The 12149-nt window shown below is 30.5% G+C and overlaps 1 protein-coding gene across 2 annotated transcripts; it reads right to left on the reverse strand.

Annotated features, from left to right (window-relative positions):
• Nucleotides 1-207: 207 nt before the first annotated feature.
• Nucleotides 208-3508, reverse strand: LOC120082163 (protein CRABS CLAW). Of its 2 annotated transcripts, none has more exons than XM_039037416.1 (7): nucleotides 3323-3508; nucleotides 2685-2813; nucleotides 2423-2525; nucleotides 1393-1441; nucleotides 1097-1172; nucleotides 906-962; nucleotides 208-324 (listed from the first exon to the last, which is right to left on the reverse strand). In XM_039037416.1, the coding sequence occupies exons 1-7, from the start codon at nucleotides 3422-3424 to the stop codon at nucleotides 319-321; spliced, it is 522 nt and encodes a 173-aa protein (XP_038893344.1). In that variant the 5' UTR covers nucleotides 3425-3508; the 3' UTR covers nucleotides 208-318. The 2 variants fall into 2 exon arrangements, with proteins under 2 accessions (XP_038893344.1, XP_038893343.1); XM_039037415.1 differs by having other exon boundaries at nucleotides 2423-2531.
• Between the last annotated feature and the right edge of the window lie 8641 nt (nucleotides 3509-12149).

Below are 12149 nucleotides of genomic sequence, written 5' to 3' on the forward strand. Positions count from 1 at the left end.
AAGGAAGTAATTTTTTTTCCCGAGATTACAAGAGAAATTTGTGTATTTTTTGAAGAGTTAACATAACTATATATCTCATAAAAGTATAGCTCAAATATTAGCATTGATTATGATATTAGAAATTACAACTCTTGTAACTTTTAATCCACAGCCAACAAAGTTCATCCATGGAAAAGCAAAACACATAACACAAAGAAAAGCATGAAATACGAGGAAGAAACAAAAAGACCGAGACAAAGACATGGCCAAATCTTAACTTCATCAAACCCTAGGACAGCCATTCGATTTGTCCGATTCTTCTGGTACCCTAAACCCTTTTCATTCCTGCAAAATGGAAAACCCTAAAATCCATCAATCTCAATTACTAAAATAGTTGTATATTTATATTAGGAAAATTTGTAAAAACTACCCGACGTATGGTGATAGTTTCAATTAATTCCACCCTCAAACTTTTAATCATAAAAATTGGTCCATCAAACTTCTACAAATGTTAAAACTAGACCTTCAAACTTAAAATAGTAGTAGAAATTGGACCTCTAAATGATAAAAATTGAACCCTTAAATTTATACAATTTCTACAAGTATGTAAGTTTGAGGGTCAAATTTTAACATTTATACAAGTTTAAATGATCAATTTTTATAATTAAAAATTTGAGAGTATAATTGCAACTACCATCCTACTGTAAGGATAGTTTTTGTAATTTACCCTTGATATTATTAGAGAAACATGGATTCCATGTCAACTAAAATATTATGAGGTCTCTCAATTTTTCTAACATGGAAAATCGTCAATATACTCGTTAAGTTATTGTTGAATCGAATTTCAATGAAGTTTCATCTCGAGATTAATTGATAATGAGATAAGTAACCGTAGACTAAATTAAAAAATATATTATTTTTCTTACTTTGTTGTGAGTTCCAGAAACCGACCCAGCAGCTGAATTTGGAATATACCTTGCCCACTGTTGTGAAAACATGAAAGGAATTCAATTAAATAATTGAACAAAAATAAAGAAATTATAATTAATTTGATTTCCAAATTTAAGAAAATGATAATGATTTTTTTTAAAAAAAAAGGGAAAAAAAGGTTGATTACGTTCTTTGCTGCTGCACTAAATGCTTCTCGATGAGGTATTTCTGGGTTGGCAGCTTTGATACGTTGAATCTCCTCTCTAACATTAAAACAATATATTGTCAAAACTTTAATGTAATAAAGTTTCCATTTTTAGAAATTAGGAGATTTTATATTATCAGTCAATTGTCAAAGAGCTTAACTCAAAAAATCAAGAGGTTCGTGGTTCAAATCTCTTAATCCTAATTTGTACTCAAATTATAACTGTTATTTGTACTGATAAGAAAAATAATTTTAAAAAAAATTGTAACTGTTCTTACTTCATAAAACGATTGTAAGCAGATGGGAGTCTGTGTTTCTTCTCAGGTGCTGAAAAAGACAAATAAATAAATACATAAGAGAGACCCAAATCATTTTATTTTTTGTTTTTCAAAATTAAGATTATTATAAACGGTTTACTTCAATGATTTTCTCTTTATTATCTACCTTTTTATAAATGGTTATAAAATCCAATGAGTATTAAAAACTATTTGAATAATTTTTCAAGGAAACAAGCCCATTTTTTTAAAATAGAAAATTAAAAATGAAATGATTATCAAATGACATCTCAAAAATTTAAGTTGATTTCAAATGATCATCAATGGTTGTTAAACGACCCAAATATGATAAGTTACGATCAACTTAGGTCCATTTTATGACTAGTTAATTGGACCTTATTGGTAAAAATTACTTGATATTTTTTATTTTTGAAAATTAAGCCTTTGAACACAACTTCCATATGCTCATTTCTAATTAAGAAATTGTGTGAAATTAAAAATAAACATGATTTTCAAAAATCAAATCATTACCAAACTATGGCCTTGTTTGGTAACTATTTTATTTTTTGTTTTTGGTTTTTGAAAATTAAGCATATTGGCTCCTCATTTTTACAACAATTTGCATTTTTATTAGATATGATAGTTGAATTTTTAACTAAATTCCAAAAATAAAAGCAAGGTTTTAAAAGCTATTTCTTTTTTAATTTTCAAAATTTGACTTGTTTTTAAACCATTAGTAAAAAGTAGCTAATAGATGAAGAAATTTAAAAGTGAAAGTAGTGTCTATAAACTTAATTTTTAAAAATAAAAATAAAAAATAAAACGCTTTTTTCTTAATTAAACTTATAAACATTACTTCAACCCAAAAATTTCTATATTTTATTATCTACTTTCTATTAATATTTTAAAAATCAAGTGATAATAAGTTTCAAAATTTGTTTTTGTTTTTTTCTTTTTCAATTTAACAAGGAGTTCAAGCATTTTTCTAAAAATAATAATAATAATAACCAGAATAAATAAACAACAAACATACGTTTAACAACAAAATTTGGAGAAGGGGACTCGTTAGTCAAGGAAGAGGACGTGGAAGTGGACGATGTGGAAGCGCCCTTTCGAATATCATTAGAGAATCCAACCTGAGACTGATTATAATATAATTAGTTACAATAACTTTTTTTTTCTTTTAAAGAAAATAAATGATCTCCATAATTAATTAATATTAGTTAGTTTAACCATATTTGAAAACTCCTTTTAATGATTATAAATATACATTCATTTAATTAATTTAATTTCACCTGAAAACTTAGGGGATGGTCAATACATTGACCTTGTAGAGGAGGTCTTGTGCTCAAGAACGAGAGATTACTACAATGACCACATTTTACCGTCACCGTATCCAATAAACGTCTGCATGGAATCCCAACCTTCCAAATCCAACAAGTCATAAACAAAAATAATTAATTAATTATTGATAAATAAAAAACAATTCAACATCGATATCATAGTAATAAAACATTAAAAAAAAACTATTTATTTAATCGAATATGAATAAAAGTACTAGTAACATAAATGGAAAGGAGAAATCAATAGATGGACTTAGATGTCTAAACTAGATTAATATACCCAAAACCCAAATGAGCGAGATATCCATAGCATCTTTATAAATTTTTTTCTTAAAAAAAATATTTGTCAATCTCGATATTTTATCAATATATCTATAAAATTAAAATCACTTTATCGATGTTTTTTAACCAAAAACAATATATTGTAAACATAATCCTTCAAAATCATTCAAAAAAATATGGGATAAATTGATCGGTTATGATAAATTTAATATTATATCTAAGTTTGAAACAATATAAAAGAAATTAGGAGGAAAAGGAATGATGATATGAAAGGAAGAATTAGTTTGAGAAAGAAATATAAAAATTACCGCAAGAACAGTGTTGCAGAAGTTGCATTTGACATAACAGAGATGCTCAGATGGTTGAACCAAATCCATGGAAGATTTGTCGTCGGAGTTGGAGTTGCTCATAATTAATTAATGAAGAAGATGAAGAAGATGAAGAAGATGAAGAAGATGAAGAAGATGATGATGAATGATGAAGAAAAATGGGGGTGGGAGAGAGGGTTTTGAAATGATGAAGGTGAGAAGAAGGTGATGAATAAAAGACAAGTGTGTTGTGTTTTTTGTTTTGGAATAATAATAGAGAGAATAAAAAGGCAAATCTAGTGTTACCATACACAGCATCATCGTACCTGAGCTCCACTTTTTCAGACCCATCATCAGCTCTTTTCCTCCAACCAGACAAAACCCTAAAACAACAATTCACACACGACCAATAACCAAACAACAAAATAAAATCAATATAAAATGCCTTCACTAATACATTACTAAACTTCCCTTTATAACTATTTTGCTTTTTTTTTTTTCTTTTTTTCTTTTAGATTTGTATGTTTATTTTCTTTTCAATTTTACAATTATGGTTTTATCACGTTTGTTGTGGAAAGTACTTTAATTTCTAATGAATTGGTCACAACTAAAATGGTTTGGTTTCTTAACTAAAACGTATAAATTTACGAGTAGAAGAAGGTGTTTATAAACTTAAGTTTTGAATACTAAAAACTAACCGTTTCGTTTTTAATTAGTTTTATGTTTTTGGAGATTTTTTTTACTTGTTTCTTTTTTTTATTATGCTTTTTACCCATCGTAAAGAGACACTTCAATTCCTAATCAAGTTCTAAAATAAAAAATAAGAAAGTTATCGTATTGTTTGGTAAAATTTAGTTTTTGTTTTTGTTTTTGAAAATTAACTTTATATCATCCACATTTTTTTATAATGATTTGCATATTTATTAAATACAATGGTTGAATTCTTAGCCAAGTTTAAAAAACAAAAACTTAATTTAAAAAAAAAAAATAGTTACCAAATGACACCTACTTTTTTTTAGTTTTTAAAATATGGCTAAAATGTGAGTAGAAAATAGATAACAAAATATAGGAACTTGTGAGGTGGAAGTATAGTGTTTATAAGCAATATTTAAAAAAAAAAAAGAATAAAAACCAAAAAAACAAATGGTTATCAAATTGGATTTTAATTGTTATCGAACAATATCTAAATATTTTGTAGTTGAGTTGATAACTTAATATGGTACGATAATAGAAATTTAAGTATAATTATGTTGTTTCTCCTCCAATAATATCAACCGCATCTTTGGGCGAATATGATTCGGTTTATTCATATCTCCAATCCGTTTAAATTATTGAATATATAATTGAGAGATGATTTAACACAAGTTAATGAGAGAGAGAGAGAGGGTAAGAATGTAAGAATCATAATCTAGGTACAATTTAGGATATTCATTATATATAATTGTAAAGATTTGATGGTTTAGAGAAAAAAGAAAAAAGAAAAAGGACATGTCATCTTTTAAGAGAGATGGAGCAGTAGATATGAAAAATGATGAAAAATGCAAAGGTGAGAGATAGATGAAATGAAAAGAAAAGGGAGAAAGTGTTTGAATGAAGTGAAAAGATTGGTGAAGAGAAAAGTGGGTCTGTGTTTGCAATGGCTCCTTTTGTGGGTGCAATGCTAAACTAAGAAACTTGAAAAAGAAATGGGCTAAAAGCACTTGTCAACATCATCCCCAAACCCAAACCAAACCCATAAAGTTTTTCTCTTTCTTTGGGGAAGAAAGTTTAGTCCTTTAAATCTATTTTAATTTCATATCTAACTTACATCTAAATTTTAAAATGTGACAATTTTACTTTTAAAGTTTGAGTTTTACTTCAATTTGATTTATAGGGTTTCAAAATTTACACATTTAACGTCGGATTTTTTTTTACTAAATACTCACTTCAGATATTAGTCTAAGATAATGAAAACTAAGTCTCAATATTTTTCACCACCATTCAAATTCATTTTAAAACTTCACTTTATAATTGTTTTAAATTAACTAATAGACATTAATAATGAACTACTGAAAAATCAGGTCTAACAATATAAATCTCTTGAAACATAAAGATTAAATTGAGACAAAACTCAAAATTTAAGGATTAGAAATGTAATATTTTGAAATCTAGTGACTATATTGAAGTCAATTTCAAAGTTTACATTTAAAGACTAATAGTGATGTCAAACTCTACTACTTGATGAGTTGTTGGACTTATTGATCAAAGCTCTTCGAAGGTTATAACCCCTCCTCCATCTCACTTAATCTCGCTATTTTTATGTAACATTTTACTTCAATTATCTTGGGAGCTTCTCTCTAAACAATCTATGCCCTTTCGTATTGATTCTCCCTCTATATTTTTAATATATGAATGAAGGAGAAGTAGGATACGATGAGAATGCTGAAAATGTGTCAATCTAGTCGAGATATTGATCTGGTATACCTTTCTAAAACAAAAGTGTAACGATTGAAAATCTAAAGACAAGCAAATGGAAATTAGTTCTAAAACTTAAGGATAAGGCAGCCGCGAGAGAGAGAGAGCAAAAAATTGCAATGAAAATGAAACGTCCATTCCCCATTGCCAAACATGGCAACAATGTCATTCTTCCTTTTGAAATCTCCACCTTTCTTTGCTTGTATAAATCGTACTTGCCAATGGCCGTAGCTAGGGTTTTGCAATTATCTATGTAATTTTGTTACTCAAAAGCCTTTGGCCTCTTTGTTTTTTAACCCACACGAGATTCCATATATTTTCAAGACCCTTATCTTCCCACTTTATAAACCAGGTTTCATTGTGCATGGTTCTGTTTTTTAACGTTTTTAGACAAAACCTCACTAAATCTATTGTCACTTCAACTTCGTACCCATTTTTAGGAATCTTTTTATTTGACATTGGTCCAAAGCTGTGTGGGACGTTGGGAGTTTTGGAGTCTCATTTGCTGAGGTACAACTTCACATAATATCCCATATAATATCATATCTAAATCTTAAGATTTGAAGATTTGATAACAAGTTATTGGTACAAGTGTACCTTAGTTGATTTGAGTTAGAAGTTTTTTTTTCTACCAATCCTAAATTTTTTAGTTGGTTGATTCCCTAATTACCCAATCAACTTTGTTAGAGAGAGCAAACAGACTCAACGACCCTTATATTGCTATATGTAGTTGACAGTGAATAGTACATTGACAATTAACAATAGATGGTGGGTTGTTGACTGAGAGACTAGAGATGATTGAAAGATAGGAGAATGAAAGAGAATGATGGAGAAACGACAACCAAAAGAGGAAAGGCAATGAGATAAACAAATTAAAGGTGAATTAATTAAGGGAAAAGGGAAAATGAGAACGAGTTGCAAGAAAAATTAAATGTGAAGACATCAATGACAAGTGAAAATGGAAGTCAAAGACAATATGGAAAAGAAAGGTGAGAAAGAAGGGATGACGAGATATACAATTGTTTCAATCTCAAACCCAAATTATTAATATGAGCGTAGTTTAATTTATATAAATTATATATTCTCAACAAAAAAATTAGAAGTTTGAAACTTGTTCCACGTTCTCTCGATGAACCTTTCAAAAAAAGAAAAAAAAAAGTGTTCAATAAGCATGTTCCATGCCTGCCCACATTCTTGTAAGTCAAAATTCTACAACCCAATTGTCAAATCAATCAAAGTATTGCATTTTCCATAAATGATAGTAAATTCCTCAGATTTTCTAATATAAATAGAGTTAATATTGTAAGCAGTGTTAGGGTTTGTGTGATAGGGAACCTAAAAATAAAAATTTGAAAAATAAATGATTCAATCATGTTTTAGTTATGTATTTAATAACAGATACAAAAATTAAATTATAATTTAAATAATTGTTTAAAATATGTTAGATATTATATTATATTTAGGGTAATTGTTTTAAATAACAAAGTTATTGGAAATATTTTCAAACGTTGACAAATGTCTATTACTGTATATCACTGATAAATTAAAAAAATTTCTTTATGTTTTATAAATAAGTTGACTCACTGTGCTATATTTGAAAACAACCCTTATATTTATGAATTATAAAACTAATTTTAGATATTATTAAATATTAGTTGACAATAAACTATTATTAATTTATTTATGAACATATTTTATGTTAAAAGACTTTGTATAACTATTAATTTGTAACATTTCAATAATTTATACTACATTAATTTAATTTTAAAAAATTAATTGAAGTTATACATGGCATACTGTATTTTTCAATGTTTTTATTTTTATTTAATGAAATTCTGCATTTTAAAATTCAAAATTCGAAATCTAGATACAATAAAAACATAAATTTGTTGTTTTCAGAATTTGCACTATTTTGGATCATAGAATCCGGAAACAAATTTCAGAAACAGAAATTCAGGTTTTCTACCAAACACATATTTGCTGAGCTCAATAAATTTAGAAACATAAAACATAATCTAGATTGTTGACCAAACAAACCCTAAAATATTGACATTGATATATTGATTTCGATTGGATTGTGAAGTCTTTAAGATATATATATGAATGAATAGATCAATATTTTATGATTTCGACAAGTTTACAAACATGTATATTTATTTGTATTATTATATTTATATTAATGGTGTTCTGTTACTTATTTTTTGTGTTTCATCATTTGTTCTACGATATAATGAAAATGTTGATTAATTCCTTATGTTAATATTGAATAAAAAAAATATAGAAATATCAACATATCGATAAAAAATTAATATCATAATTTTATGCAATTTGTCAAAAATATAATACTGATTAAATGTTTTACTCAAATAAACATTTGAAATCTACTTGTATTGTATTTCAGATAAAAGTTAGCAAATAGGGTGAAAGTATTTATACATTCTGTTACATAAAATTGTGTGTTTTTAATATATATATATTTATAAATTTATCAATTTGAACATAATGTTCAATTAATCATCATGAATTGGCCTGGTAATAAATAAGTGCATGATCTTGATAAAGGACTAAGAGATTATACCTACGAGTTTTCTTGATACCCAAATATTAAAATTAAATGAATAGTAGGTATTTATTTTCATTAATCTGAGTGACCAGTTTTCACCTTCTCTTCTTTAATTTTTATCTACTTATATAGGAAGAAATTACGTAATAATTTTTATAGATGACTCTAGTAAGATTTCTAAGGAAAAATTAATTTTGAGTTGCTTTTAAATGAAAAAAGTTTTGAGAGTACAAAATTGTGTGAGATAATGCTTAAATTGTGAATAATTATAGAGAACATAACTAGCCAATATCAAGTCGTTGTAATATTGTGGCAAGTATTTCTGCCTGTCACGCGAGTGACCTAGGTTCATCCTTGGCAATGGCGATTTTTTTTTTCACGCACAAAAGGCAAAACAAACATATTTGATATTTATAATATCTAAACTATCATCAATTGGTTGTTGAGTACAGTGGTGAGTGTTCTTGCTTATCACTTGGGCAACTCGGGTTTGATCCTTGAAATACCAACTGTCACAATCGCTCTTTCAGAAGCTTCTCTTAGCGATTGTGCGGCACTTGTTCCCGCTCACGAACAAGCCAGCCAACTCGATTACGGACTGCCGATGGCACACCGAGTGCCTTTTGCAACCTCCACCCCCGTTTTAGGGAAAACGGATTTAGAAAACGGGTTTGGAGAAAAGGTTTTCGTAAGAAGATTTGTGAGTGTGAATAAAGAAAGAAAGATTGTAGTAGACTAGAAAGCAATAAGCAACAACAATGGCTTTATAGAGTACTACTCCGGTTCTTTAAAGTATTTGTTGAGTGCAACGCAAAACTGCTTTACCCTAAAAATCTTTCGATTTCGTTGCTATGTTCAGCAATTAGTAATCACTACAAGAAATTTGGACTTTAATGTCAGTTGAAAAAATTAAAAACGGATATATAATGTCAATTTATATATATATATATATATATAAAGATCTTTAATGTCATTTTTAAATCGATATTAAAGATATATTTTAATTAGGCTACAATGTCGGTTTAAAACTGCATTGTACATACCCATTTATTTTTTTCCCATTAATAAAAGATACCATTTATTTCATGTCTCCATCTTTCTTTTCTCCCCCAAACCCTCTCGCCTTTGACCGTCATCATTGTTCGTCGTTGTCACTCGCCATGCATATCACTCCACCACCAATTGTTATTGCTCGTACAAGAACCTCTTCGTCAGCTCATGTAGATCCGTTTGCCCGTGTAGCTCGTGCAGCTTATAGAGGTCAGATCAGTTAGAGAATTAAAAACGGCAAGGAAGATGAAAGGGCAAAAAAGGAGGTGAAGCGGCAGAGAGAAGATGAGACGTTTCCTTGCAAATATTTCTTTGTATTTTTGTTTTCTTGTATTCTATGTTGGTATACAGAGGCATTAAATAGACTTATATAATTTTAATAATAAAGAATAACAAATATATTTGTAAACTTTTGATTGGCTAGGATAAATATTTCCTCTAACAACTTTTCCTTCTAGAAGGATGATGACATGGATTGAGAGTGCTGACTGTTTGTCCATGTGTGCTGCTGACATGTTCTTCTCTTTCTCTAACATCCCCTTCAAACGAGAGGGTACGTCAAGTACACTGAGTTTGGAACGAAGAGACTGGAAGTGAGAATGTGTGAGAGGTTTTGTGAGGCAATCAGCAAGCTGACTTGCCAAAGGAACATATCGCATTTCTATGGCTTCACGAAGGACATGATCTCGTACAAAGTGAGCATCGATCTCAATATGTTTTGTTCTAGCATGAAACACTGGATTGGTGGCTATGGCAGCAGCGCTTAAGTTGTCACACCAAATAATTGGTTTGACAAAGGACAACATCCCAAGTTCCGACTTCAATTGATTGAGCCATTTGACTTCAGATGCAGTGTGTGCTAAGGCTCGATATTCAGGTTCGATACTAAATCGGGCTATGGCTGTTTGCTTCTTAGATGACCAAGAAACTAAGTTGTTTCCAATAAATACACAGTAAGCTGCAATGGATTTTCGATCATCGATGTTGGAGGCCCAATCTGCATTCGAGTAGGCAGAGATTGATAGGGTTGAAACAATAGACCAAAATGTTTAGTTGCACTGATGTATAGAAGGATGCATTTTACAGCTTGCCAGTGAACATCTGTTAGTTTTTGAAGAAACTGACTTAGGTGATTAACTATATAGGAGATATCCAGTCAGGTTGTGGTGAGGTAATGTAAAGCTCTAATGGTGCTTCTGTAAATAAATGGATCCTCAAGAGGAGTGCCATCGGTAATTGACAGGTGCTTTCTAAGAACACTAGGGGATGAGGTGGGCTTCAAGTTTGTGAGTTGTAAACAATGTAGAAGATCATCAACATATTTTGCTTCATTTATAATAAGGCCAGAATCAAGGTAGTGAACTTGAAGGCCCAAAAAATAAGTGAGTTGTCCCAGGTCTTTGAGAGCAAAAGTGTTGTCCAGTGACCGAATGAGTTAATTGACTGTTGAGGGGTCATTTCTAGTTACAATAACATCATCAACATAAACCAGAAGAAAAACTACCGATGACTGCTTGTTATAGATGAATAGAGAAGAGTCAGACCGTGAGTTTGTGAATCCCCATCGAAGAAGCTCCTTTGTGAGAGCAGTATTCCAAGCCTGAGGTGCCTGTTTTAGGTCGTAAAGGGCTTTGTCAAGCTTGCAGACGTGATGTGGATAGGATGGATTTACATACTGATAACTGGCAGAAATGCTAGTTATTATAAGCCTTTTATTTAGAATTATGAGGGCTAATAAGTAGAAAATGTGGTGTAATACTTAAAATTTGCGAAAAATTGAGTTTTGCGTCAATTAACACATAAATCCTCACTAACCCCAATATTATGCGTTACTCCATGCCAAAATGTCCATTTTTTTAGCTATCACAGGAATCAAACGCATGCGTTTGAAATAAGCTATCGCAGACAAACGCATGCGCTGAAGCCAAGCGATCACAAAGACAAACGCATGAGCTAAGCAATCGCAGACGGTAATCACATGCGTCCAACGCATGGTAGTTGCGGTAATCGCATGCGTCCAACGCATAGGAATTGTGGTGACCAAATGGAGATTGCAAGCACGGAGTGATAGCCATAATAGAAGATCGCAAGATGGGTAGAACGCGTTGATAACTTCAGCTAAATTAAGCTCGGACGCATACCTTGGGAGTATCAACAAGATAAGGCGATGTGACAATGCCCATACCGCGACAAAAGCAACAGTGAGCCATACCGTCATCATTATAGCTGTTGCATCCAAACTCTATAAATAGCCCTTGGGACCTTCATTTTAAGACATCCGAATTTCTGCCTCAAGGCAGAAGTTTGTGATCACAAATGAGAGCTTGAAAGAGATTTTCAGTGAGAATTTTTCATCTCCATAACCCAGACCAAGTGACGATCGAAGCATTCGCTGAAGATAGAGCTCGAGAGAGACATTTCCACCATTCAACCATGGCACCACCGGCAGTCTTGATGCAGAGTCCTTCCTTTCTCTTCTAATCTCTGTGTTGTATTATATTTTAGCTTAAGTTATTAAGATATTTTGTGATTAATGCAAATCTTAACTCCTTCATTGTCGTCTTCTTCATCATCTTCATCTCTATCATAGTTTATCTTCAGCGTTTATTTATCAAAGACAAGCGTATGCTTAATTGTGTAGCCTAGAGATAGGACGCATGAAGAAACCCACCGACAGGTGTGCGTTGTGCAAGTATAGTGAGTTAATCCTCTTTGCTTGGTGAAAGGCTGTAGCAACGCCTGTCTATGGGATGTTGCATT

The sequence above is a fragment of the Benincasa hispida genome, chromosome 7, assembly GCF_009727055.1.
Source record: "Benincasa hispida cultivar B227 chromosome 7, ASM972705v1, whole genome shotgun sequence".
In the NCBI taxonomy this organism is placed as follows: domain Eukaryota; kingdom Viridiplantae; phylum Streptophyta; class Magnoliopsida; order Cucurbitales; family Cucurbitaceae; genus Benincasa; species Benincasa hispida.